This window comes from Xylaria bambusicola (assembly GCF_022495145.1).
Source record: "Xylaria bambusicola strain CBS 139988 unplaced genomic scaffold F5B22scaffold_35, whole genome shotgun sequence".
NCBI lineage: Eukaryota > Fungi > Ascomycota > Sordariomycetes > Xylariales > Xylariaceae > Xylaria > Xylaria bambusicola.
This window is the reverse complement of record NW_025953588.1, coordinates 68,491-94,754: the sequence shown is the minus strand read 5'-3', so window position 1 is coordinate 94,754 and position 26,264 is coordinate 68,491. Positions and strand designations below refer to the sequence as shown.

Below are 26,264 nucleotides of genomic sequence, written 5' to 3'. Positions count from 1 at the left end.
CCAATTAGGTACCTACATATGTACCTCACCTAAGTACCTACCTGCACAGTGATACTCGGATTCTAACATTCTAGGTACTTGTATGGTAACTACAATTACCTATTTTTACGCCTGCTGCCATTACAACGGTTGACTGGCCTCCCTAGAGATACCTAGGTACTGTTTTCACATCGACACTCCCTCCAGCCTACTACGTGCAGTGCTTCATACTACTTCAGGTAGTAAGTACTACCTAGGTAGGCTAGGTAGGAGGTAGCCTCCTGGCATTGGCATGGCTAGTCTAGGGACTAAGTAAGTATTCTCTCGCATTCCTCGACCCAAATAATTGCCTGGTACTGAATCTACAGATACCCCAGTAGGTACTAACGCCGCTACAATACATACCAGAACGCTACCTGAAACACTGCCATCAAGTTTCCGAGGTCTACTTAGCTGAACGCCCCACTGTCAGGCGCAGTGGCTTGGACAACTGACGAGTCGCCCTCGCCGCCCAGGGCCCGCCTATGGAGCCAGCCAGTGAACCCCTCGGCGCTACGCCGCTAGACATCTAGGCCCACCAACTTAAGACACCTTAACCACCTCCTTGTAACGGACAAACTGCCCACCTACAACCAGACCATCAATTATCTACTTACAATCAACACTCGTTACCCTGCCCTGACCAGCACGTTCCGCCTTACGACGACGCCATCTATCCAACATCCAGAAATCGCCAACAATGAAGAAATTCCTAGGCAAGAAGTCTAGCGACCGTGATGACGATCCCAATCGCAGTGCTCTTTTCGGCTCTAAGGGGTCTTCGAAAGGGCCACAGTCCGACAACCCCTACGCGCAGACTGCTTCGGACCAGTACACCGAGGACAACACCAAATTTGCTGGTTGGTTTATCCCTTCTGATACCCTCAGGCGACCGTGTCATCGACTGACTTCAGATCATTAGGCATGTCACGCTATCAGCAAGCTCAGAACGGACAAGGCCTAAATCGTTATGATAGCTCAGCGTCTTCAGCAACGGCTCCTCCTCCCTACTCAAGCCAAGAAGCATCCACTGGTTATGGAAATAATCGCTACGGCGCATCAGGGGGCTATGGCAATAACAAGTACGCGGGGTCTAGCTATTCCAACGCTCCCCGGCGGGGTGGATATGGTGGCCTTGGTCGGACCGACAGCAATGATACTGTAAGAGTTGCATGACGCATGCCGCAGACCGAGCAGCAGTTCGCATGTTAACAAGTGCTAGGACGCCAATCGTGATGCTCTTTTCTCTGGTGCTCGAGACCGGCACCAACAACAAGCGTCTACAGGAAATAGTGGCGCTGAGAGTGGAAACGGAGGCTATGATTCGAATAATGCTGCAAGTGGCAGCAAATATGACGGCTATGGCTCCCAGCGACAAATGACTGAGGTAAATTTGTCCCTCAACAGCAGCCAATCTCGGAGTTCTTAGCCCTGACCAAAATTCCAGGAAGATCGCGAGGCAGAGGAATACCGCAATTTGAAGAACGAAATCCACAAGACCACCCAAGATAGTTTGGCTACCAACCAAAACTCTCTGCGTTATATGAACCAGGCCCTGGAAACTGGCCTTGCAACATACGCAAGACTTGGCGGTGAGTTTAGTCTAATGTCCACGACCTGGAAAGTGAACTAATGATGCGTTAGCACAAAATGAACGTCTACATCACAGTGAGTAACGAACCCATTCACTGTTTCTCGCAATTGAATAAACCATACTGGATTGTCTCTATGAGCCCGCTGTTAGCTTGAAGAGTACATTGGGAAAACTATGATGTTCTGTACTATTACCTATCCCGGGAGCGAAACAGAACTCATAAACATCAATATTGCTAGCCTCAAAAGTACCGTTTACTGACTTTGAGTAGCCGACGAGCTTCTTGACACAGCAACACAAAGTCACCGTCATGCTGAGGCCCAAACTAAGAAATTAAAATCCCTCAAGTTAGCAGACGATCCTTGAAGCTAGAGAAGTCCTCACTGCTGACCCTATCCAGCCGGAGTATGTTTGCGGTACATGTTAGCAATCCGTTTACAGAAAAGAGACGAACTGCAGAAGGTAAAGCTGACCATGCGCGCCTCTTACAAGAAATCTGAGCTAACTCGGTAGCAGAGGAGACAAGGATTGTACAGCAAAATCAAGCCGATCGGGAACTTCGGGAGGCTACCAGAAGAGACAAATGTTAGAAACTCCTGCAGTCCTAAAGCCTTCGGCGTCTTAGGTAATTGGTAAATTGCAAATGCTGACAGTGGTATAGTTGCCCAGCACTCGCGAATGGAGAGAACCTTCGCTGGTTTCGATAACCCTGACGTGCCCGACGCGCTTTCATCATCAAACCGTGGAGATAGAAATAAATACAGTACGTGTTCAAACCCCCGTCTCTCAACTAAGCCAAAATGCAGCTCCCTAATCGCGGAGAATATTTGATCTCCACTAAAGAGAATACACTCTGACTTTCCCGCAGTGCTCGAAGATGACTCCGATGAGGAGAGCAAGGCACAACTGGATGCTGCAAACGACCAGATTGAGAAGGGTAAGTGGACTTACGTGGTTGCCAAACGGCGTTTCCTTAATCCGTCATATATGGGCTAATTGCTAAATTTTTTTTTCCAGATTTGGAACAAATGTCCATTGGTGTAGCGCGTCTCAAGGCTGTTGGCAAGGCCATGGGCGACGAGCTAGACCACGGCAACAAGCTAATTGATAGAATTGGCGCAAAGGTATGCAACCCGAGCTAAGAATGACAGTGTTTCAGCCTAACCTTGGATATAGACGGATCCTCTCGACGATCAGATTAGAGTGACGAACGCCAGAATGAACCGTATTCGCTAAGGGATCACCCCGGCATCGCGTGGATCTTACGCTGCCCAGCTGAATGAACTAACACAGTCAGGAGGCGAGATTTTACCTGTTAACTGTGACAGGACAATCTTGGCTGCAGGATGAACATGGTTGTCTTGAATGGATAGATTATATAATAATATCACTTCTGTTTAGCGCACTTTTATTCTTTTTACTTATTCTCTTGTATGAAGTAATTATCGGAATACTAATTGTAATAAGTGCCTAGGTCGGAGAAGATATATAATTCTGAGAATGCTTTAAGTTGGTCTGCTTATAGGCAATGTCATGTTGCTAATAGTGTAATTTACTGACTGATACATGCCTACAGCAAGCCTCTTAATCTCTACTACGTACATAATACATTAAATCTTCATTATGCCTCCTGAAACGAATCAAATATGATTCTCCAGAAGATAGATTCTAGCCAGATAGCGTTGCCGAGAGATGTTGTTCGAGCACTGTTGCAGGGGATGTAGTACAGTAGGTGATAATACAGTGGGAATCGTGCATCGAAGAATAGCGGATACTGTACTCCAGCCAACTTGGAGAGTCGAATGGTGTGAATCCACCATTCCGCCAGGGCAGTTTTTCGTAATATACCTACGTCACACATACAATGAGAGCATCGTCGAGATTATTAGCTACGGCGGCATCAACAGGAAATGGCCTTAAGCCTGCTCCTTTAGCTATCCTCCCGCCTATACCGCTATACCGGCGGCTACTCAGGGCGCATCGAAAACATTTACCGGCACAGATGCGCCTGCTCGGTGACGAGTATATCAAATCTGAATTCCGACTTCATAGGAATATCGACAACCCTGCACACCTAGTATGGCCTCGTCTCATTCATATTATCTAATCTATTTAAATTCATTATGTCGCATTGCCAGTCATTTTGCGAGTAAATCACTGACAAGATGTGCTCTAGATCGGGTTCCTTACCGAGTGGCAGTTGTATGCCCAGAAGATAGAAGGCGACTCCTGGAAGGGTGAAAAGCTTGACCCTGCCAAAGTCGAAAAGATGAGCGGTACGTCCTTCGTTATTTAGCTTTTCTATCTAGTGATCATCACACATTGATTTGCTACTGGAACTCAAGATTAACATTGCTATAGACCAACAAATTGGACAAATGTACGAACTTATGCAGGCTATCAAGAAGAGCCGGGAAGAAGGAGACGGTGACTCATAGAGTGACTAGTTTTCCAGCTAATACGAACTACACGAACACTCCCAACAGGTGGACATGTATTAGATAGTCATTAGCGAACTGTCTCATAACTACGACATTATTTGTTGTCTGCGACCTTTTGGTAGATAGACACAGACCAACTTTTCGAAGCATACATACTCGAGATACAACTTAACATTGCTAAGAATACCGCAGTAGATATATGCGGTATGTATTTCATGAGTACCGTATGCCTCGCATATCTTACTTCGGTGACATAAGATTTAGAGTTGATTGATCCCTTACACAATGGTCAGTCTCATGAGCTAGCTCAAGATTGCTTTATCGCATTCAGAGTCATTGATAGGAACTAAACTCTCTCTATTTTCCCTTCTTCTCTAATTTGGATCCTTTTTAGTTTATTGACAAGTTTCATTCATATGATTTAAATTTTTCATTGCTCATATTGTTGTCGCCAGCTTCAAGTATTGCCTGGTAGACATCAAGGTTTGCGACACTGTGCAGCACGTGATCCTTGCCAACACATAGACTGATGACACAGTGCAGATTCTTCCACTTTTTTTTTCCATTCCTAGGTATCTTCATACTACACCCATATTCATCACAAAATGGATCAACACAGAACTAAACGGCGAAAGACCAAAGCAAATGATTCCTCTGTTGTCAAAATAGGTGACAAGACCATATCTCTGAGCGGATTCCTTGAACTCCCTCCAGCAAACACTGAAGAACAACCATCATCGGCACCTGAAGAAAATGGCTTCACTACGGATAATGACAAAAGGGAGCTGCAAAAGACTGCGGGTGAAATATGCGAACCGGTATCGAAGAAACAGCCTCAGGTAGGCAGTATTGGGCCGACCTCAAAGGCAACGAAGGAGCGGGACACGCCCATGCTAAAGGCGAGAAAAGCATTGCCAATATGGGCGTACCGTGACGAGATCAAGACGAGTCTACGCGGCGACAATGACATTCTTCTTGTTGTCGGTGAAACTGGTTCAGGCAAAAGTACACAGACCCCGCAGTTTCTCTGCGAAGAGTCCTGGTGCCGTAGGAAGAAAGTGCGTGTGAAGTCGGACATTGTTGGAGTTGGTGGGGTGATCGCAATCACTCAACCACGCCGAGTCGCCGCGACGACACTAGCTGGCAGAGTAGCACGAGAAATGGGTACACCTTTGGGTGCTGCAAATGAGGGATCGGTTGGTTACTCGGTGCGATTCGATCATAAGGTCCCTAAGGGTACCAAGATCAAGTTTCTTACTGAGGGTATGCTTTTACAAGAGCTTCTACGGGATCCGAATCTGCGACAATATAGCGCCATCATTGTTGATGAGATTCACGAGAGAAGCGTTGATGTGGACTTGATCACCGGCTTTCTGAAACAGATCTTGGCGAGTGATAAAGCCGGACGCGGAGGGATACCGTTGAAAGTCATCATCATGAGTGCAACAGCAGATGTTGAAAAGATACAGGATTTCTTCAGACCGGATGGTACGCCATCCTCGACCCCCTTAAAGCTTCTGAAAATTAAAGGACGGCAGTACCCAGTGGAAATCAAACACACAGAAAAGCCTGTCCCAGACATTCAAGAAGCATTAGTGAAGAAGGTCTTTGATATTCACCAACATGAGCCATTACCCGGCGACATTTTGGCATTTTTCACTGGTCAGGAGGAAATTGAGGCTGCCCAGCGTCTTATTGAGGAGCACTGCGCCACATTAGCTTCGAATGTGCCCAAGCTGCTCGTGTGCCCTCTTTACGGGCAACTCTCAATCCAAGCGCAACAAGATGCTTTTCAGCCCGCGAAGACCAAGTACACCCGAAAGGTGGTTTTAGCTACCAATATCGCAGAGACATCGGTCACTGTCCCCGGCGTCCGCTACGTCATTGACTGCGGCAAGGCAAAGGTGAAACAATTCCGCGCGCGGCTCGGGATGGAGTCCCTCCTAGCCAAGGCAATATCCAAATCATCAGCAATTCAACGAACGGGACGAGCAGGTCGTGAAGGGCCGGGGAAATGCTTTAGGCTATACACGTCCGAAACATACGACGAGCTACAAGATGCAGATCTGCCTGAGATTCTCCGCAACGACGTCCTAGGTGCTGTGCTGACTATGAAGGCACGCGGCATTAACGACATTCTTTCGTTCCCGCTGATGGACTTCCCTGATATCGAGGCCGTCGAGAAGGCGCTGATACAATTGTATGGCCTGGGCGCTCTTGCTAACGACGGCAGTATAACCAATATCGGGCGCAAGTTAGCTCTGTTCCCCGTATCTGCCCCCTACGGCCGCGTGCTTCTCGCCGCCGCCACTCCCGAGTTCGACTGCCTCCTCGAAGTCATCGACGTGATTGCAGTGATAACCTCGGGTGAGACCATCTTCCACCAGATTCAAACGGAAGAGGATAGTGAACGTGACGCGATCGAGGAAACGCGCAAAGAGCTACAGCGTCGCGAGGGCGACATCCTGACCTTCCTGACGACGATGCAGCGATACGCCGCCGAAAACGCGGACCGCATAGCGTGGTGCCGCGCCCGCCGCATCAGCGTACGTAATATGCGTCAGGCCCTCAACATCCGTCGCCAGCTGCGCGGCATCTGCGTCAAAGAGAAGTTGCTGTCGGAGCCGCCGCTGCCAGACCCTCAGCCCTTCGTGCCGCTTTCCCCTGAGCGCGCCGATGCGCTGCTGCGGTGCTTCATGCGTGGGTTCGCGACCAAGACGGCGCTGCTTGCGCCCGACTCGAGTTATGTTACTGTCCAGGGCAAGCACGTCGTCGCCATCCACCCGTCGAGCGTGCTGCACGGCCAGAAGAAGGAGGCCATCATGTTCCTCGAGCACGTCTTCACGCAGAAGAACTATGCCAAGAAGGTCAGTGCTATCCGCGCCGACTGGATCGTTGAGGCCATGGGCGGCAAACCCACATAATGCATATGTTGCGCGTCCTTTAACTAAGTCTAATGTTGGTGTGGTGGGATCTCTATATAGGTTAGATATTACACTTTGCTGACTTAATCAGCCCTTCCTCAAAGCAGAAAGGTAGAATAAACTTATAAGTATCAACGACTATGTAGTAAACGAAAAGAGATAAGACAAGGTACTATTGAGCCCTGCTTTTACAGACGTGGTCAATCGGTACCAGTTAAGTTACTCTTTTCCACGCCCGTCCCTTCACTGCTCATGTCAACGAATATCCCCGTGATTGTGCTCAGGGGAATCGAGGTTCATGCATATCAGTTACTGATTTTTCCACAAGAGATGTGTATGTATCTATTTATCTACGTGCCTAGCATTTACCGCACTACCTGCTATCATGAAGAGACTTGTTATCTATACTACATCACTCAAGGAATCATGTAGTCCCAATACCTCATTACGGCAGTTGGAAGTGAGCACAATCCCTGCACACACCTTTATAGCCATTCGTTCCTGTAATTGGTGGTTTCACATGCCGGTAGGCATTGGGCACCACCGATGACCTCGAGGACTGTGATAGAGATACGCGTAGGTAGTGGTACCTAAGCTTGAATTCTATATTAGAACTTGTCTACCCTTTTGAGAATCTATTTCTCAAGCTTCCTAATTCCCCAAATGTAGAAGAGAAACGCCATACCAAGTCTGTTACGGACCTTGCCATGCGGCCTAGTTTAAGCCATAGTCCATTTATACCGACGGATATCAATGCTCGCTTCTCGGCTAACCCTAGTAGTATTACCTTATTTCCTAAAGTATACGATATTGTATTGCTTTTCAACCGTGCTGTGCCGGTACCTGGATTGGCTATAGTTGAGGGATTCTCGGGTTCAATCCAGACTGAGTTATCACGCTGTGGGTGACAACTCGATGAGTTGCGCGGTTCAGTGATTATCATTGTATCTGCTGAATGGCTGGAAGAAGCAACTAACCTAGGTTATCTGTCTGAATATTGCAGACTAATTGTAAATGATCGGAGACATTGTATAATTCCATATGAGCCCGTCGAAGAATTACATGGGTATGTTTGATAGAAGTCAGAGCAACTTTCAAGGTGCCAGGAAGAGCAGCTCCGGCATCTAAAGCTTTAGAGGCCATTTTCCATGAGAAAGTGGATTCCACTAAAAGTCTAGATACTTCTTCTAGAGAGATGAAGCTATCATGTAGAAGATCAGGAACATCTTCTAGATCATAGCCGTCACTGTCTGTAGAACCAGCAACAGGGCTAGCAAGATCTTCCAAAGTGCTTGTATTCGGTTGGGCTGCGACAAGGTTCTGATTTTCTGAGCTTTGCGTATCGGAATGATTTGTATTTGTATTTGTATTGGGAAAAAGTGCTTTATAAGCATCTTCGACCAAACAAATATTTCGACGGAATAATATAGGGTTCTGACGTTCTGAGGTCTGCGTGCTCAAGCCTTCAGGTGGCATGACGATATTATATCCTGAAGCGCTAGGTTCAAGGGATGGACGACGATGGGTCGCATCTTCGACTGAGCTTGGATGAGCCAACAATGCTCCAGACATTTCTTGACCCCCACAATCCTTGAGCCACCAGGTTGGGACTTTTTTTGATGCATTTTTTCCCCACATCTCCTCCCGAATGGCGATGTTATCAAATGCTTCGAGGCCATCTTTGGCTATTTGGCGCAGGCGATCCCGGCCATCTTCCCATTCTGCAAATGTCATAACCGTCATAAGGAGCCCCTCATCCTTGCCGTCCTGATTCAATGACATTTTCGATTTGTCATTGACTTGTGCTTCTCGAAGAGAAACATCATTTGTCGCCTTTTCCTCTGCCTCTGCATTTTCATTGTCACCTTCCCCCTGAGATTCGGGGGTAGGCAGATCAAATCTATATTTCTTGGCCGCAGTATCTTCAGGGGAGTGTTCGTGCTTCCTCTTTTCCGGGCTTTGCTGGCTGGTGGGAGATTTCATTGTTGTCATAGCCATGTCATCAGTCTTTCCCTCCCCTAACAAAAGATTTGAGAGATCTGTAGGATCCGTAAGATCTGTAAGCTCTAACCCAGAACTCATTTCGTTGCTGGTATCTCCTTTCTTGGGAGGATTACTATACTCATCAAGGAGGGGTTCGAGTTTTTTAGTGTTTTTTTTTTTTTGAATCTCCAGAAGTGTTTGCGCAGTACGTCGTAGTCGTCGGCGCGAGTCCCATCGATACAGTCTCTCGAGCCCGGCTGATTGATTGTTGCGTTTGCCAAGGGGGTTGCTCTCGCCTTTCCAAGCTCTCTCGGTTTCGCAGGATTATCTTCTCAGCAACGATAAGGACTTGTCGGTCGAGATATTCTGCCGGTTGAATCAACTTGGCCGTCTTCGCCGTTAAGTTACGCCGTACTTTGGTGGAGAAGGGCTTCTAAGTTTGGGCTGAAGGTGTACTTGTGCTTTGTCTTTCTTTCGTTCCGTAAGACTACGCGTGTCGCTATCCAAGAAATGTGGCATCGGTGAGAATGAAGCGGTTGTTATTTGGCGAGCACAAGGATCATAACCTGTACTAGTAGGGGTAGCCACAATAGTGCGGAATATCTCTGCCACTTTAACTTCGATGTCCGGGCTTTCCCTGAAGTGACTGACAGTGGTTGGGATCGAGCGCAGTGCGCATCAGAACGAGAAGGAGCCTACCTAGGGTGAAGGATACAAGAGTATGGGAAATTAAAGAGGGAGGCGCCTTGAATCAAGGACGATGGCACGGTAAGAACGCAGGACCTGAGTCGTTGTTGTTATTATTATTATTATTCTTCTTCTTGTTGTTGTTCTTGTTGTTCTTGTCATTGTTGGTGGTGGTGGTGGTGGTGGTGGTGGTGGTGGTAAAAAAGCAGCGACAAGCCGCCTGTGGGGTACTAGGTACCTAATTAAACCGTGCGGGGCTTCTCCAGGTATCTACAGGCAGCTACTTACCTAAGTAAGGTACCTAGGTACCTAAGGCTAGGTAATTACAAGCTACGGTAGGTGCCGCTGTTCACCAACCATCCCCGTGGACCTCGGCATGACGGCCAAGGGAACCCTGCTCGTGCGAGGAGCAGTTCCGAGGGTAGGTATGTAAGTAAAATAATCAAATTGCGTGAGAACAGCGAATCGTCACATCTGTGCTGAAATACCTGTGCTCATTGTGCTGTGGCTTCAATTTACTTTACTGTCTTTGAAATACCTTATATCCAACAATGAGCGGTCCCGGCGTTGGCTTTGAATACCCCCCCATCCAAGTGTCGTGGCTGAAGCGCGATGCATTGCTCTTCGCCAATTCGATAGGGTGCACTCCCGATGAACTTCACTTCCTTTACGTACGTGCTTCTTGATTCACTTCATTGGCCCACCGCCGCTCACAGCCTGGCTAGGAGCTTGATCCCAACTTTGCCGTCTTTCCTACCTATCCAGTCATATTGCGTAAGTAATCACGCGAGCAGCGCCCTCTCGCCACACAGCCGTTGACAATTCGTAGCTTTCAAGCAAAACCATGCCGACGTCATTGATTTCTACGCCGCTCAGAAGGCCGTCAAGATCCCTGGCGTACCGGAATTCGATGCACGACGAACTGTTGACGGCCAGCGACTGATCCAACTCTTCAAGCCCCTCCCCACCACCTCCGAGGGCAAGAAATTCGAGATCCGCACCAAGGTCCTTGGTGTTTACGACAAGGGCCGCCCGGGAACTGTCGTCGAGACCCAGACTGACCTAGTCGATGCCGGTACTGGCGATATTTACACCCGTGCTATCGGCAGCGGCTTCTATGTCGGGCAGGGTAATTGGGGAGGACCCAAAGGCCCCCCGACTGAGAACTTCCCTCCTCCAAAGGGCAAAACCCCTGACGTTGAGTTTGAGAACCAGACGACAACGCAGACACCCATCCTCTACCGCCTCAATGGCGACTATAATCCCTTGCACATCCACCCCGAGCCGGGCAAGAAGATGGGCTTCGGTGGCGTCATCATCCACGGCCTATATTCATGGAACTGGGCTGCTCACGGCCTGTTGCAAAAGCTTGGTGGCAGCAACCCTGCCAACATGAAGGAGTTCCAAGCTCGTTTTGCGAGCCCAGTGAAGCCCGGGGACAAGTTGGTGGCCTCGGTGTGGAGGACCGGCGAGATGAAAGGCGAGTGGGAAGAGATTCGCTTCATCGTCAAAGTCGCTGGTGGCAAGGTTGTGCTAAGCAACGGCCGCGCGCTGATGAAGGTTGTAGGAGAAGCCAAGAGTAAACTGTGAACATGACTATGAGGCCAACATATGGAGCGACAACACTTTAGGCCATTTCGCCCGATAGGTATATCAGCATATAGCATGTCAATTTAAGCGAGTGTTGCTTCAGTGCATCAATTTCAGAAATATATCTCAGCAGCCAAAAACATATTGTGGTAACAAAGTCTTCTGTAGTCTTGTATTATGACAAGAAAATAAGGAAAGAAAAGGGGTGTTGATGGGCACCACTTTGCTGGTTGCCTAGTCGCAGTGTCCAACCCAGTAATCTTTTCAGATGGGTACATTTGCCAAGGGGGAAAAGAGAGACAAACCCAGATCCATTGCACGCCGACGCCAAGTCAAGCACGTATACGTCAATGAATTGGAAAGTAATGATATGGTAACCATGTCTGCAATTCCCCATGTAGGAGATCGTCTGTCGTTTGATGGGGCAACGTGCACTGTCCGATACTTGGGCGAAGTTGCCGGTACTTCAGGTTCTTGGCTTGGCGTGGAATGGGATGATGCCGCCCGAGGCAAACACGACGGCTCTCATAAAGGAGTGAGATATTTCAAATGTAAGTATCATCCCTCATATCGAAATATATATAATTTTCAATGATCCTACTCCCATTCGTTCGGCAGTGGAGAAGTCGTGGGCTAAGTGCTGAGGCCAGGTCGCTCGCGCTCTGCAACCCCCGCGTCCTTTGTACGGCCGACAAGGCCTGCCGCAACACCGGTCAGCTTCATCACTGCTTTGCAAGACAAATACACCGCCGAGTTGGAGAACACGGTTGCCATCCAATTCTCGGGAAAGATAGCGGAGGAAGTTGGCTTTGAGAAGACCCGCAGTAAACAGGCTCAGCTCTCAGAACTTCGGTACGCTGTTCTTGATGGCACATGCATCGCTACTGCTTACAAGGATGGCGACCCGTCTATTTCTGAGACATGTCCAAAGGTGATTGAGCTGGACCTTAGTCGGAATCTCTTCAAGAGGGCTGGAACCGTTGTGGAAATTTGCGCCGAGTTGCCACGGCTTCGAGAGTTACGATTAAAGTGAGCCGAAACATGGTCTTTCTCTTCTCTTGTGGTTCATAAGCTAATAAGCCACTACAGTGGAAACCGCTTCCAGGATGTACTCAACGATGAAGGGCTTCATGGGGTACAGCAAAGTCTTCAGGGCGTTCAGGAGCTGGCACTTGAAGAAACTCTAATGAGTTGGGAAGAACTTGGACATATTGCAACCAGATTCGAGTCTCTGGCTTCACTCTCTGCGGGTACAAACCAGCTGTCTAGTTTGCCAGTGATACCACTCTCGTCCCTCGAGTCAACGCTCACTTCTCTGAATCTCGAATTCAATGATTTCACCACCATTGCCCAATTGGGCAGCCTTACAGCGTTGACGGTTCTCCGCCAGCTACACCTCAAGGGAAACAACATATCAGCGATTCAATTAGCTGACTCGGATAAGCCATCGCCAACTTTCTCCATCAACTTACAGTATCTTGACGTCTCGTACAACCAAATCTCATCATGGGCATTCGTAGATGATCTACCAGCTTGTTTCCCAGGCTTAACAGCTCTACGCTTCGCCCACAATCCTATCTACGATCACCCTGATCCCGAGCTTTCCACAAACCCCAAGAACTTGACAGAGGAAGCGTACATGTTTACTGTCGGGAGGCTTGCAAACCTGAAGACTTTGAACTTCGGCACTATCTCTGCCACAGATCGGCAGGACGCTGAAATGTTCTATCTAGCCCACATCGGGAAGCATCTCGCAACCGTGCCCGAGACGCAGACAGCCAAGATTCTCCAGCACCACAAACGTTATGCAGAGCTATGTGAATTATACGGTGCACCGACAGTGAGCCGGAGGAAAGAGGTCAACCCAGCCTTTTTAGAGGCCAGGCTGGTGAGGGTCCAATTCATGTTTTACTCCAAGGAACAGGGTATCATCCAGAAAGCTACAAAGATTCCCAAGAGCTTTGACATATACGCTGTGAAGGGTATAGCAGGAAGGCTTTTCGGAGTGAAGCCGCTATCTGTACGACTGATATGGGAAACTGGAGAGTGGGACCCCGTTGCAGGGTTTGATGATGAAGTGGAAGACAGTAGTGACGACGAAGAGGTGCAGGAGGAAAAGATGACTTCGTCGGGTGATAACGTACCCACAGGAGAGGAGCCAGGTAAATGGGTTAAACGCGAGGTTGAGCTGCCAGACGGGTCCAGGCAGCTGGGTTTCTGTGTTGACGGTTTGGAGGCGAGAATCAGGGTTGAGATGCGGTGAAAAGGCATATCGCCTGTGCTTGAGCCCTGGTCCAGGTATGCTATGGTTGTTAGCTAGACCACTACCAGCGGGGGGATTTTTGGTTCAAGGCTCAAATTTACAAAGCATTACCGAAAAAAGTGGCAGTTTCGTAGGTTTTGGCCAGATTTCACACTAAGATGTCGATGTATCACTTCTCGCTTCCTCATCCTGCCGTCGACCACGCTTCCTCCGTATTATATCGAGCGTCTAGTGGCATTCTACACATCTCTTCTGGCAATTTTGAGAAGCAGGGGACTAGAACACCTAATGATATCTATCGACTAGTTACCTGCATGAATTAATGCGGTTGAAGTCCCTCGTGAGCTGAGAAGTGAAAAGACATCGGGCCTGATCCAGCCTAGGTGTCATCCTGAAGGACAGCTTATGCATCACGTCGGCTCCTTCTCACGATTTAGACAATGTGGGCTCTCGGATAAATGCGAATGCCGAGTCATTCATCAGCCAGAGTGATTTTTAAGTTCGAGAAATCTATCATCATCGGGGGTTGTGCTGGTGGACGGATGGAAACGGACACTGCTGATACTAATGATGCCCGAAGTCACATTGGAGTTCGTCAGCTGGCAAGTCTTGATTCCCGTTCTTTCCTGTCGTGGGCTTGTTATTATGACCAAACTGACCCTTTTATACCTTTTGTACTTTAACATCTTAGGCCCTCTCCGACATTGGAGGCGATGAGAGGGACAGTGATGAAGAGAAAGCCAGGACCAGCCCACAAGACAGGTTAAATTGTCAATTCAAATAAAGATTATTGCCGATGTTAACACTCGGAAAGGGCGATTTTGGTAAGTCGTGCAAGCACCGCTACTATATAAAACATCCCTTTTATGTCAACTGGGTGGGCGAATCAGAAATGGATGTCAGGCATTCCCACGTACGAACTCTGCCGTCTTCAGATTATTACGTTTGATAACATTGTCTGAACCGTTTAGCCAACTTTAGGGTAAAGAGTTAGGGATTCAGGAAACCACAATGAGAAGGAGAAAACGCTGTAAAATTGTGATGGAGACCTCAGATTTGGGTGCGAACAGCATGAATATCACTTGGATTCGCGATTGTGCTTTCGATTCTTGTTTAAATAGTGAAAAGCATAAAACTCCAACCATGCTCGGAAGATAGGAACACGGCTAAGACTACCAAGGATTCCACTCCGAATAGATTCCCTTCCAAAAGCGGGCGTAACTTCATGCTGTTGGAGGAACTTTGTACAAGGGTTGGTTTACTCCTCCAGCCAACCATCCCACTTTTTCAATTGACGTCTGTTCCAGTCGCCATATTTTCGGCCACCCTCAAGCGCCAGACTATTATAGCCCGAGCAAGAACCTTTTCTCCCTTTTTGTTCTCTTCATTTAAAACGCCATCTCTTTCTTGATCTCTCCAATTGCCAGACCGGGATTTAGGCCCTTAGGGCAGGTTCGGGTGCAGTTGAGGATGGTGTGGCATCGGTACAAGCTCATGGAGTTATCTAGTGCTGCCTTTCGAGCTTCGGTCTTCTCATCACGGGAATCGATAATCCAGCGGTAGGACTGTAGCAAAATAGCGGGCCCAAGGTATTCCTCGGCGTTCCACCAGTAAGAGGGGCACGAGGTTGAGCAGCAGGCGCAAAGAATACACTCGTACAAGCCATCTAGCTTTCTCCGGTCGGCCTTGCTCTGTCGGTACTCTCTTCCCTAGAAGCAATGCATTAGCACGCAAGTCAAGAATCAATGATGGAGATTGCAAGGGTCATTCATACATCAGGGGCCGGTGTATCTCTCTGGAGGTAGGGCTTGATAGACTTATATTGTTTGTAAAAGTGTGTCAAGTCCGGTACCAAATCCTTAACGACATATGTGTGAGGGAGCGGGTAGATCTTTAGGTCAGCGCTCGTATCAGTGGGGATACGACCTAGAAGGGCATTGTTATTAGACTTAGAGCATCATATGATATAGGCGCATCTAGGAACTTACACAAGCACGCGAGGGTGTTCGTTCCGTTAATGTTCATGGCACAGCTGCCGCAGATACCTTCTCTGCAACTCCGACGGAAGGTCAATGTAGGGTCAACCTCGTTCTTAATCCTCACCAGCGCATCGAGCACCATGGGGCCAGTCTTGTTAAGGTCCAGGGTATAGGACTGCATCTTGGGCTTCTCTTCTGGCTGTTCGGGATTCCACCGGTAGATCTGGAAGGTCTTGTTTCGCGCGGCGGATGAGCTCTTGGGGTTGGCATTGACTGTCGCGTCACCAACAGTGGCCATTGATCGCACGAGCATAGAGGGACCAGCCGACGAGCGCGTGGCGGCGGCTAGGAGCCGGGACGAGGTAGAGCGGAGAGCTGCCATTGTAGGCGAGGAACGGTTGCGATCTCGCTTCGATTGAGCTACTGGTATAGAGACGAGGGAAAGAGAAGTCCAACCCCGAATACTCGACAGCAGGAAGCGAGAGATACACCTTAGTCAAGGCTAGTCTGTGTGGCGATGGGTTGAGAATGTCTTCATCATCGAAGTTTCGAAGACTAGCCAGGCAGAGCCCAGTTCACAAGACCAAGTTCCAACCCGATTTGCTCCCTCGGCTATCGGCTGGAACTGCTGCAACCAATGAGAGGCATTCAATTATTCACTCATCGCCGGATGGGATCCTCCACCGATTTGGCTCTTAGCGTCCCATCGAGCTTGGTCCAAGCGTTTCTACAAGCAGCCTCGAGCCCCTCCCGCTGTGTGGCTGAGGGCAATACGAACACCTCTGTCGAGCCTGTCTCCCCAGACCTGTTTTCAGCCACTTTAGCCACAGTGCCAAAATGGTGGGTAACTGCCTATAACAAGCCTATAACAGCCGAGCTCAGTCGTCATCACGCAGCGCCGAGAGAATCCCAACATTTATTTTTGGGGATCCGGCTGGCATGGTCAGGTCTGGTCAGGCTAGGTACCTACAGGGACGTTGCATTGGTGATCAAAGTTAGGTTTTATCGTTGTTGTAACACGACAAAGTCCCATGTTAGAACCTTTGCGGAGCGGACGAGGGGGCGATGTCCGTCTTCGACTTGTTTTCCTCGCAGATTTTAGGCTTGAATGAATAACTAGATGTCAAAGTCTAACTGCCTTGACCTGTCCAGGATCATCTTGTCCTTGCTTGTCCCCCAACCTTGTACCGTAGTCTCCGCAGGCGAATTTAGACCTCGCGATTCTTCCCGCTCCGGTATTACCCGCGTCTTGTGAACGTGCGTGAGGGATGGCAACGCCGACACCACGACTAGTGGTCAACTTAGGAAGACTCTGCTATTCGAGTGAGAGAAACCATGGCTTCGGTCGCGTGTCGTAGGGTTCCGCTATCATCTAACTCGCCATTCATAATAGCCGGCGTGCGGTCTCACCTGGCGACCCCACGACTTCGAATGCCCCTACAGCTATCGCGAACCAACCAAACAGACGCCTGCTCTACCCAACCAACTGTTCACGACCAGGGAGCGCAGCCTACACGGAAATTCGGTTATCATGCTGCTGCCTCTTTTTCCGCTAAATTCAAGAAATTCGACCCTCTCACGAACGTCTTTCACTTCAACCCATACAACCGAATCCAAACCGAGAAGAAGCGGCCCAAGTCGAAGCGACCCGCGAGCGGCCAGGATGCCTTTTTCATAAGTCGAATTGGTGATACCAATGCTGTCGCACTAGGTGTGGCAGATGGTGTGGGGGGCTGGGAGGAGAGCGGTGTTGATCCGGCCGACTTCGCACATAGCTTTTGCGATTACATGGCATCTGCCGCGTATGAACACAAGCCTAATGGCGGCGAGACTCCATTGGCACCCAGGGCGCTCATGCAGCGCGGCTATGACGATGTTGTGAAAGATAGGTCCATACACGCTGGTGGCAGTACGGCAACCGTGGCTGTCGCAACCGAGGATGGCAAGCTAGAGGTAGCGAACCTGGGCGACTCTGGCTTCGTTCACTTGCGACTGAACGCCGTTCACACTTATTCCGAGCCACAAACGCACGCTTTCAACACGCCCTACCAGCTCTCGATCGTGCCCGCGAGTATGTTAGCACGTGCAGCCGCTTTCGGCGGGGCACAACTCTGCGACTACCCAAAGGATGCGGACGTGACGCAACACACTCTCAAACATGGTGACATTCTAGTGTTCGCAAGTGATGGTGTATGGGACAACCTGTTCAACCAAGACATACTAGGCATTGTGAGTCGGACAATGATGAGCATCGGGGCCTGGAAGACGAGCGACGGCGGTACCCGGGTGGTGGACAATTTGCGACGTTTCACCCAGCCCGAAGACTCTACCCAGCGACTCGTCACATTACAGAGCGCACTTGCAATCGAGATTGCGGCAAGAGCTAAGACAGCCAGCACAAATCAACGACTCGATGGGCCGTTCGCCAAGGAGGTCCAGAAGTACTACCCTCAAGAGAACTGGCATGGGGGCAAAGTCGACGATATCTGCGTCGTTGTACTTGTGGTGTCTGACAGCAATAAAATGCCCGAAGTGCAAAGCAAGCTATAAAACGCTGCAGTCTATACCAAAGAGTCGTATAGGGAGAAGGCGAGAAGGTAATAGAAAGAAGAGAATCTACATACCGGCCCATCCATCTGTGTATCCCTCATGCATTATTCGGCGTTTCTTGGGCAGGGGCGGAAAGTGTGCGCGCTTCCATTTTACAGACTAAAGGGGGCTTTGGGCAACGGGCAAAACCGAAGCAAGAGACAAGCTGCGTGACAGCTGAGAGGTCATCGCATACAAAACTTTGCTATAAACCTTGTCGACATATCAGGGCACATGGGCGCCGGTGACTATATAGATGATAGATATATATGTACATATCTGCTATTATAATTTAATAGGTAGGGAAAATATGCTCGCGCTCTCTACCTGTAAAATACAACCATCAGGGCTATAATACTTCATGCAAGCAGTGATGTCTGATACCATCGTTCTGTTACAAATTGCACGCCAGTATTGACTGGTAGCTATTCTCAATCCGACGGTACTTAGTTTCATATACATGTACATACATCTATACGTACACTCTACATACAACATACATACGCAAAATACGTCGAGGCAGAAACACAAACACAAACACGAGCACACGCACAAGCACAAGCACAAGCACGACATATGAAGTCCCACAAACCCATGCAGAGACCAGCCTTTACAAAAGAGATAAATCATATGGACTCTCAATTGGATACAAACCTCGTCTAGGGGCATAACAATCCCGTCCCGAGAGAAAGGCACTTCAACCCGACTATTCCTTAAGAGCGCTTATCCTACCAATGACGGGAACTAGAAAATATGAGAATTCACCGTCTGTCTCACGATCGGGTCAACGAACCGAAGCGCCGCAAAACGGGAAGCCAATAGGAACTTTGAAAGTGAATCTTGTGACTGGGTCAATGTTTTCCGCGCGGGTTCCCAGCCTGGTGGGATCCGCGGATTGGTGATACTGCTTGTGTCAATCTGCAAAGATCCGACGTTGCAGCTAGGTATGTCACATGCACCACACCGAGGTACTTTCACCAAAGCACGGCAGATGCAACATTCGCGCACGGAGATAGGTTCACGAAAAAATGACAACAGATCGCACGTATACTTCCCAATCAATTTCATTGTCTTGTAGAATGCATCACGACAGGAATAACAGGCCTACATAGGTCGTATACCCCCGTCGGCCGTGAACCCATCCCTCAGATCTCTTCTGCCCGTGAAGTCATCTTCTACATACAATCACGAGGCCCTATTAGGGTATAGAAATTACAAAGCTATTATCAGTATACATATAGAAGAGGTATCTATGCAGCGAAAATCAGAGTCGCAAAGCTCACTCTATCCTTAGATAAGAGCAGCTCCAAGGAGAGCCAGAATGCCGGGGATGAGAGGAGCGGCCATGCTCTGGGCATCGTTGCTGTTGGGGATGGTCGAATCGGGAGCATCAGACTCAGTTGCGGAGGGTTCAGAAGCTTTAATCATGTCAGTTTCAAGTCTTCTCATAAAGCAGATGCCGTGAGATGGAGAGATCATACTAGTTGTGCGAGTGACACTGCTTGAGGAGGCAGTAGTCGTGGTAGACTCTGAAGAAGTTGTAGCAGATGAAGACTCGGAGCTGGTCGTAGACTCTGAGGAAGAAGTCTCGGTGGAAGTAGCCTCTGTTGAGGTAGACTCCTCGCTAGTAGTGGTGGTTGATTCACTAGACGAAGTTGACGAGGCAGTAGTGGATGTCCTCGTTATAGTGACTGTAGAGCTGGCCGTAGAGCTAGGCGCATCGGTTCCGGCAACAGGGAACATCTGCGAATAGTTGACGTCGACGCCATCGGTGATCTCAATGGCGTAGTCACCGGAAACGAGATCAGAGTCAACACTCCACACGTAGCTGCTACCAGAAGCACCGGCTGGAAACTTGTCAGTCGAGCTACACCTAAGCTACACCTAAAGGCAGTCTTGATGGATTGTGCACTTACACGTAATGGTCTCGACGGTTTGGAGATTGTCCTCGGACCCGTTCTTCAGGGTCAAGGTAACAGGACCCTCAGCATCGTCCCAGGTGATCTCGAAAGTCGACCCAGCCTCGATGTCATCAAAGTTGCTGTTGGTCAGCTCAACTTTGGCATTGGCGAACCCGAGAAGGGCAGCAAGGACGACGGAAGAAATGACGGCCTTCATCTTGGATCGTGTAGAAAAAGAGTGTTATGAGAATGCTACGGCGAGATGGAATTAGTAAACCAACTTGTAAGGTTAGGCGATGTTCGCAGACTCGAGTAGGTGGTAGGTGTAAGCAATAGGTAAGAGTGTAAGGTAAGGTGATCGCGGAGGACAATGCGAGATAATTCTGTCGAACCGCCGGCTCCTCTCCCAGCAAGTGAATGGTCAAACCGAGCACAGACAGTGACGCGCCTCGAAATGGAGCACGGCGGCAGCGGAGGCAAATAGACACCGAGAGCAAATAAGGTTGAGGTGATTGCTACTTACAAGTTCAAGGGAACCGCGTATTACAAAAAGTGTATATAGATTAAAGAGCGAGACAGACACGACCGTGATGGTATGCTGGGTTTTAGTAGGCAGACTCTGGCAGACGAACAAGAGAGAGGAAGAGAATGAAGGTGGCGAACGGGAGTGGAAATTGAGGGCTTCTGAGGAAATTGCTCTATGATCTCAGTCGCAACTGATCGAAGAGCTAATCCCATTTCGAAGCCCAGAGGATTTTGCTTATACTTACTCCAGGTTAGGTAGCCGAGTAGCTCTATTGGCATGGCGATACCCAGTCTGTAGGTACCTTTCACTTCCGCCTGCCTACGCTCAGAGTTTCCCGCCATACACTACCGACTAATAACTCAAGTTGCTAATACTATGTACAAGGACCAAGCTGACTAGCGCAATGCACACACATGCACATGGGCCAGGAACATACTTACATCTGTAGGTAGATAGGTACTTACATAAAGTGCCTATTCTGAAGATTGAGAATATGACGGACAGCCTTCATTAACGCTGCGCATACACATACTTACATACGTATATGCAGCTTAAGTATCTGTTAAGTGATAGGTACCTTGATCTCCTCGAGATACAAGAATGGAGATTCCGATCTGACCGTCCGACTCTTGGTTCGACCTAAGGTAAGGAGCTGGACGCCCCGATAGGCATGGTCTGGACAGGGTCTGGGCATGCCGCGCAGTAGCAGAGCGTTACATACTACATACTTATACCTAGGTAGACTGAAAAGGCATCGTTAGCGATCATCTCCAATGTAATGACCATTCGCCATTGGAACTCACCCCCACAAAGTCATCACTGGATCTGACTGGATTCTGCGCATTCCTTGCGCTAACACTACCTAAAGGGTCTCGCGCCGGTCGGGTCTGGGGCTAGTTCGCGCCGCTAGGCAACAACCCAGGGGCAAAGAATGCGATTTGCCCCTTTTCACGCTTACTTACTTACACCATGCAGAACCATGACTGGCGATGTGATGTATTCAATGGTATCTCAACGAGCGCCCTCGCGATCTGCTTCTTAATCTAGATGAAGCTCAGCTCGTCTGGATGATCTCGACCAGTCTCAGGTTCGATCATCCCTCTTGAAAAAAACTAGGCTAGGAGGTCAGAGATCTGGTCAGAGGACCTCGAGAGGCTACACGGCAGGCTCAGCACGGGACTAGTTTAGGGCAGAGTGGCGCATGAATCATTGGCGCGCCAAAATGGGATGCCTCATCTGCGCCCCCTGTGCGCTACTGATACCTCAACTGCATCAGTTGCTCCATCCATACATAGTACATTGGGGTAGTAGGTAATGGTAAAGGAATGCTTCCTCTACAAATATATTAATGCCTACTCTTACTTACTTAGGCACCGTAAGTGTCCACCCCAGGATTGCGCAGAGTTGCGCACACTACGGTACATAGGAAGTAGGTACGTGTACACATGTACATGTGCTATGATACCGGTACCTATTGTTGCAATGCGAACATTGATCTGTTTTATCACATACCATGTCCAGTACTGTACTAGCAGGTCAAGTTCTGCCAAGATTATAAGTAAGAGCTCAGGAATGTGTATAGACAGACACTCACATCACTTCTGAGGCCTTTCCTTAACTACCGGTACATACATCCCTTTGTTGTGTACACTACCGTAGGTATGCACGTGGGCTGTGGGCCTCTAGGTAGGTATCCAATGAACAAAAGAGAACAGAACTGCGCCAGAATGCATGCGACAGCACCGAGGGCGAGGCGCTGCCAACTGCAGTACCTAGGCGAGAGGATATCCATGCCTCGCCATGCCTCCTGATCTGCTGTCTTCCATGCCGCCTCGGCCACGGAATGTTTCATTACGACGCGACCACAAGTTCCTTGTGTCCGTTGTCAGGAAGCAGGTCTAAGCAAGCTTACTTCATCTAGGCAGTGACGCAATGAGGTTCCGGTTTGGGCACGTTGAGAGGGCAGAAGAGAGCTAAGCCTCGTTACAGAGAATGCTGGACCAGCTGGATTGAGGGCTACGTATGTAGAGCGGATCGCGATTTGCGTGGCAAGTACATGTGCTACTACCCTGTAGTGTCTTGATTACTAGGATAGGAAGGTGCAGAGGAAGGTGCAATGATTCGCAATTGCGGCGTAGATCGGTACAATCAGTTGAGACATTCGAGACATTGCAGAGTCGTCAAGCCGTCCCGATCCCGCTTGAACGCACGTCATTTCAGGTCCGAGGGTGCACGAAGTGATTGATTGGTCGCTTCAACGTGTAAACACACCTACAATATGGCGTTAAAGTGTATACACTTGATGTAAGTAGGTAGGTATGGCTAAGACGTTACATGTAGGTATGGAGTGTCCTGATAAAGGCGATCATAACTTCAGCCGAGAGCTCTTGCCGTTGATATAAAGTACATGGCACAAACATGCCTTAGAGTTCGCTCATTTGCCATCTCCGAGCTCGTCGTTAAATCCCGAGAAAATCTTTCCGATCGCGCGACAGGTTTCACAACCAAGACGAGACCTTGTCTCTCTTGCCATCGTGATGTTTATGTTTATTTGGCGAGCTGGAAGGAAAATGACCCGAGAATTAATTCACCTAGGTTGATCGGTAAATTCTAGTGACGCGGTGTTTCCGTCAAGAGCTTGGTGGATGTACAGGTGTATGAATTTGGCAGCGCATTCTGTTGACCGTGAATCATGGTAGAAATCACATCGTAGCACCCGCTAAGCAAGCTGGCATGATTACCGGGCACATCGTGCTATCGATCATTGATAGGATGAAAAGTGTCCTTGACTTGCCATATCAAGAGCTGGATGTGGCCAAGCAAGACACCAAACGAGCCGATGTGAAAATCCCATCATCCCAATCACCTAGGCAGGGGATCCTTGATAGCAGGTCCCTCATATTCCTGCTTAGGGTAGGATGCAGCGAACAACACCTCTTCGAACGCCCTCTGTTTCTTCCCGTAATTGCTCAACAACAGTCCCTCGCTCCCGGGCTTGAACAACGAAGTCGTCCAGGGAACCACCTACGCCGAAGTAAAGTCTTTTCGCCCCAACGAGGACTTGAGCCACGCGGCCGTGCGCTTTCTCGTCCTGCAGGAGAGTGAGGATGGTCTGAAGAAAAGAATTCAAAGCGAACGGCGAGTAGATTGTCTCCGCGCCCATAATCACTGTGGCATTTTCTGTACCTGAACTACCAGTAGGGTTCGGAGCGTCGTTAAGTAGAGTGACAAATTCAGGAGACCATGCGCCGGAGAAGAAGAGTAGGGAGATGTCACGGGTTACGAGGAATTCTTGGAACGCTTCCAAGATCTCCAGAGTCAAATCAAGCTCGCCTTCTGCAGAAAACGCTTCACTCAATATTGGCAGTCCTTCGCGGTGGTGGATAGCCCAGGCTAATATAAAGTTAGGCAATGTAACCAGCTGTAGAACAGTCGGGTTGTAGTCGGCAAGGATATAAGAAACCGAAGAAATTGTCGAAGACATAGCCCATTGGAAAAGTGCTAAGGAGGGCAAGGCGGTGCCACACCCCAGCTATGAATCGCAAGTTAGGATCTACCATGTATCACTGTGTACCATGTAACAACAGGTAGATACGATTCCGACATACCTCGACAATCTTTGATAGCTTGTTTGCGCCTGGCGCAAATGGCTGCGAGGATGCGAGGACTTTAACAAGATCCACGCTACTCTCCCAGGATTTGAAGCCCCCTTCATAGACACCAGTCTTGACATCATGGTTTCCCAGAACCTCCTCCGTTTCACCCTCGTCCTCTTCCGCCATGAGCTGGACACGGACGTCCCACAGTTCACGACGAGGTAGCTGTATGTTTCCCCTGCCGTCAAGGTCAACATCCAGAAGGCTGAAGGCGATCTTGGACGGCAGCTTAAGGAGCATTTCCCTCACATCGTGACTCGTTGCAGGGAGGAGAGGTTTTCCAGCCACAGGAAATGCACTTGTCGACGCTGATGGCTCCGGGCCAGGGTGGTCATCAACCTTGGTGTCGATTTGGTCATCAGCTTCTATGTCTTCGCCGGAGAATGAGAATGAGAATTGACCAGCCATGGCAGACAGGAACAGCAAGTGGCAATCAGCCGCAGAGAGCTCCGTCACTAGAATTTAGACCGATTCCACAGTAAGTCGCTTTTTTTTTTGGTCACTGTCCCAGTGTCTTGATACTTTTGTCCTATAAGTGCTTGGCTATAAGCATGTGATTGTCAGTCGGCACCAATTTTCTTGGTGTACCTGGGTATTTTGACATTTTAGTATAGAACCCCTACCCCACCTAAAACTCTGCAGCAACTATGTTCACTTAATGCTCGCAGGTACCTGTTTGTTAGGTGTTGATAGGCTTGACTTAGAAGTACCTCCCCGAGTAATTCCATGTACCTTATTAGTACTTACGAAGTACTGTAGGCCATACACCAAGTCAGAACATCACAACATGACCATGACTGCACAAACCCGTATCATTATCCCTAGATACTGCTTAAGCCCTACGACATCAAAGCCGCCTATACCTAGTCGTTGAAGCAGTACGGTTTAGGAAACTGTTGGCAGGTACGGTGGGCGTGGCTATATTACCCCTCACAGTGGATTCCTTTAGTGACTAGAACTTCTACTCAAACAACATCAATACAATCCATTGCCAATACATTGCCAATCCCTTCGTTCAACAGAAACCAAAATAATGTACACCAATCCCTTTGGTCTGTTTCTATATTTGTTCCCATTTATTTATATACTTATCATTGGCTGGACACCGAGTACCGCCTGGGCACGAGTACTTAGGGACTTTTCTTTCGGTCCCCTGCACATGGCTAACAGGGAGCAACAGATCTGCGGCGGGTTTCTTGTTTTTATTGCTAACTTGAGTACCGGTAGCAGTATGTTTGTACAGATCTGTCAAGTTTGTACATAGAGAATGCACGGATAAAGCCGGGGCGGGCGGGGGCTTGTGTCCGCCGAGCCCACTGGCGCTTCATACCGCCTCCTGATTCCTTGGATCCCATAAGAATCGGCGTGTCGTGTATCCCTCCCACGATACACAAGAACCTGCAGCCAGGCCTGAGCTCGGCTTGAACCAGCCCGGCCTCCTGGTACCTCGTAGTCGACCAAGGTCGTTCATTAACCCGTACCAACGGCATGCCAACAGCCCTGCGCTCCAGCATGACGTAAATCCTTCCTCGATCCTCCGTCTATTTTATAGTATATATCATCTACACAGTATGTACGCCATCCCTATTTAAAGTCCAACATGCGATGTAGCATGCGCATGCGCGCTGCTTATTAACAACAGTATTCATACACCCATCTCACACTAGGCGTACGAGGGATTCACATTGCTAGTGTAGACGCGAGCACCGTCTCCCAACGCTAGGCAGTGTACATAGCAGAGGCAACCTTGTAGATACATCCTTCAACAAACGGCTCGCGTTCGCTATACTTTTACGGGGCGTCGGGCCCTGTGGTTGGACCATTTACGACTTCAAAGCTCAACCCCATCCCCGTCTCCATCAGACGTACAAACTAAACAGATATCATGCACGCAACCATTGGCCCCCAACCGGAAGGGATAGCTCGGGATGGCTCCTGGCCTCTGTTTTTTTTGTTTTTTCTTCCATCCTCTATTCAGCTGTCCAGCCATGAGTTTGGCCGTCCAGGGGTCGTATCGTAGCCCGTGCAAGGATTCCCAAATCAACAAAATGACCCGCAATACCGCGCCCGCCGGTGACAGCCGCAGTCGTGTTGACACAGATGCGACGGCGTT

General features: G+C 49.0%; 10 protein-coding genes across 10 annotated transcripts; 6 read left to right on the top strand and 4 right to left on the bottom strand.

Moving 5' to 3' along the window:
- The first annotated feature begins 40 nt into the window (after positions 1–40).
- Positions 41–3,240, top strand: F5B22DRAFT_615006 (uncharacterized protein). The gene is made up of 13 exons (XM_047975505.1): positions 41–291; positions 348–878; positions 941–1,179; positions 1,241–1,405; positions 1,466–1,610; positions 1,663–1,686; positions 1,884–1,959; positions 2,013–2,074; positions 2,129–2,197; positions 2,274–2,375; positions 2,481–2,549; positions 2,630–2,736; positions 2,789–3,240. Exons 2-13 carry the CDS (start codon positions 719–721, stop codon positions 2,846–2,848), a joined length of 1,278 nt encoding a protein of 425 aa, XP_047828767.1. The 5' UTR covers positions 41–291; positions 348–718; the 3' UTR covers positions 2,849–3,240.
- Positions 3,241–3,400: 160 nt separating this feature from the next.
- On the top strand, positions 3,401–4,419 carry F5B22DRAFT_615003 (uncharacterized protein). The gene is made up of 3 exons (XM_047975504.1): positions 3,401–3,689; positions 3,789–3,888; positions 3,974–4,419. Exons 1-3 carry the CDS (start codon positions 3,477–3,479, stop codon positions 4,048–4,050), a joined length of 390 nt encoding a protein of 129 aa, XP_047828766.1. The 5' UTR covers positions 3,401–3,476; the 3' UTR covers positions 4,051–4,419.
- Positions 4,420–4,556: 137 nt separating this feature from the next.
- F5B22DRAFT_304343 (helicase associated domain-containing protein) lies at positions 4,557–7,103 on the top strand. Its single transcript, XM_047970559.1, has one exon. It carries the CDS (start codon positions 4,659–4,661, stop codon positions 6,975–6,977), a length of 2,319 nt encoding a protein of 772 aa, XP_047828765.1. The 5' UTR covers positions 4,557–4,658; the 3' UTR covers positions 6,978–7,103.
- Positions 7,104–7,664: 561 nt separating this feature from the next.
- On the bottom strand, positions 7,665–9,343 carry F5B22DRAFT_304368 (uncharacterized protein). The gene is made up of 2 exons (XM_047970560.1): positions 7,955–9,343; positions 7,665–7,888 (listed from the first exon to the last, which is right to left on the bottom strand). The coding sequence occupies exons 1-2, from the start codon at positions 9,057–9,059 to the stop codon at positions 7,830–7,832; spliced, it is 1,164 nt and encodes a 387-aa protein (XP_047828764.1). The 5' UTR covers positions 9,060–9,343; the 3' UTR covers positions 7,665–7,829.
- An 855-nt stretch (positions 9,344–10,198) lies between these two features.
- Positions 10,199–13,500, top strand: F5B22DRAFT_637742 (Thioesterase/thiol ester dehydrase-isomerase; the record flags this gene model as incomplete). Its single annotated transcript, XM_047977482.1, has 6 exons — positions 10,199–10,318; positions 10,373–10,421; positions 10,477–11,233; positions 11,601–11,788; positions 11,888–12,266; positions 12,327–13,500. The coding sequence occupies 6 exons, from the start codon at positions 10,199–10,201 to the stop codon at positions 13,498–13,500; spliced, it is 2,667 nt and encodes an 888-aa protein (XP_047828763.1).
- Positions 13,501–14,523: 1,023 nt separating this feature from the next.
- Positions 14,524–16,064, bottom strand: F5B22DRAFT_304331 (alpha-helical ferredoxin). The gene is made up of 3 exons (XM_047970558.1): positions 15,489–16,064; positions 15,275–15,426; positions 14,524–15,209 (listed from the first exon to the last, which is right to left on the bottom strand). Exons 1-3 carry the CDS (start codon positions 15,859–15,861, stop codon positions 14,889–14,891), a joined length of 846 nt encoding a protein of 281 aa, XP_047828762.1. The 5' UTR covers positions 15,862–16,064; the 3' UTR covers positions 14,524–14,888.
- Position 16,065: 1 nt separating this feature from the next.
- Positions 16,066–16,697, top strand: F5B22DRAFT_304173 (uncharacterized protein). Its single transcript, XM_047970556.1, has one exon. The coding sequence runs from the start codon at positions 16,117–16,119 to the stop codon at positions 16,579–16,581; it is 465 nt and encodes a 154-aa protein (XP_047828761.1). The 5' UTR covers positions 16,066–16,116; the 3' UTR covers positions 16,582–16,697.
- F5B22DRAFT_304138 (protein serine/threonine phosphatase 2C) lies at positions 16,665–18,191 on the top strand. The gene is made up of 2 exons (XM_047970555.1): positions 16,665–16,802; positions 16,873–18,191. The coding sequence occupies exons 1-2, from the start codon at positions 16,748–16,750 to the stop codon at positions 18,027–18,029; spliced, it is 1,212 nt and encodes a 403-aa protein (XP_047828760.1). The 5' UTR covers positions 16,665–16,747; the 3' UTR covers positions 18,030–18,191.
- Positions 18,192–19,358: 1,167 nt separating this feature from the next.
- Positions 19,359–20,186, bottom strand: F5B22DRAFT_648576 (Ser-Thr-rich glycosyl-phosphatidyl-inositol-anchored membrane family-domain-containing protein; the record flags this gene model as incomplete). Its single annotated transcript, XM_047979035.1, has 3 exons — positions 19,359–19,486; positions 19,550–19,915; positions 19,985–20,186. The coding sequence occupies 3 exons, from the start codon at positions 20,184–20,186 to the stop codon at positions 19,359–19,361; spliced, it is 696 nt and encodes a 231-aa protein (XP_047828759.1).
- A 2,478-nt stretch (positions 20,187–22,664) lies between these two features.
- Positions 22,665–24,559, bottom strand: F5B22DRAFT_657777 (uncharacterized protein; the record flags this gene model as incomplete). Its single annotated transcript, XM_047980073.1, has 2 exons — positions 22,665–24,027; positions 24,104–24,559. 2 exons carry the CDS (start codon positions 24,557–24,559, stop codon positions 23,404–23,406), a joined length of 1,080 nt encoding a protein of 359 aa, XP_047828758.1. The 3' UTR covers positions 22,665–23,403.
- Positions 24,560–26,264: the final 1,705 nt, after the last annotated feature.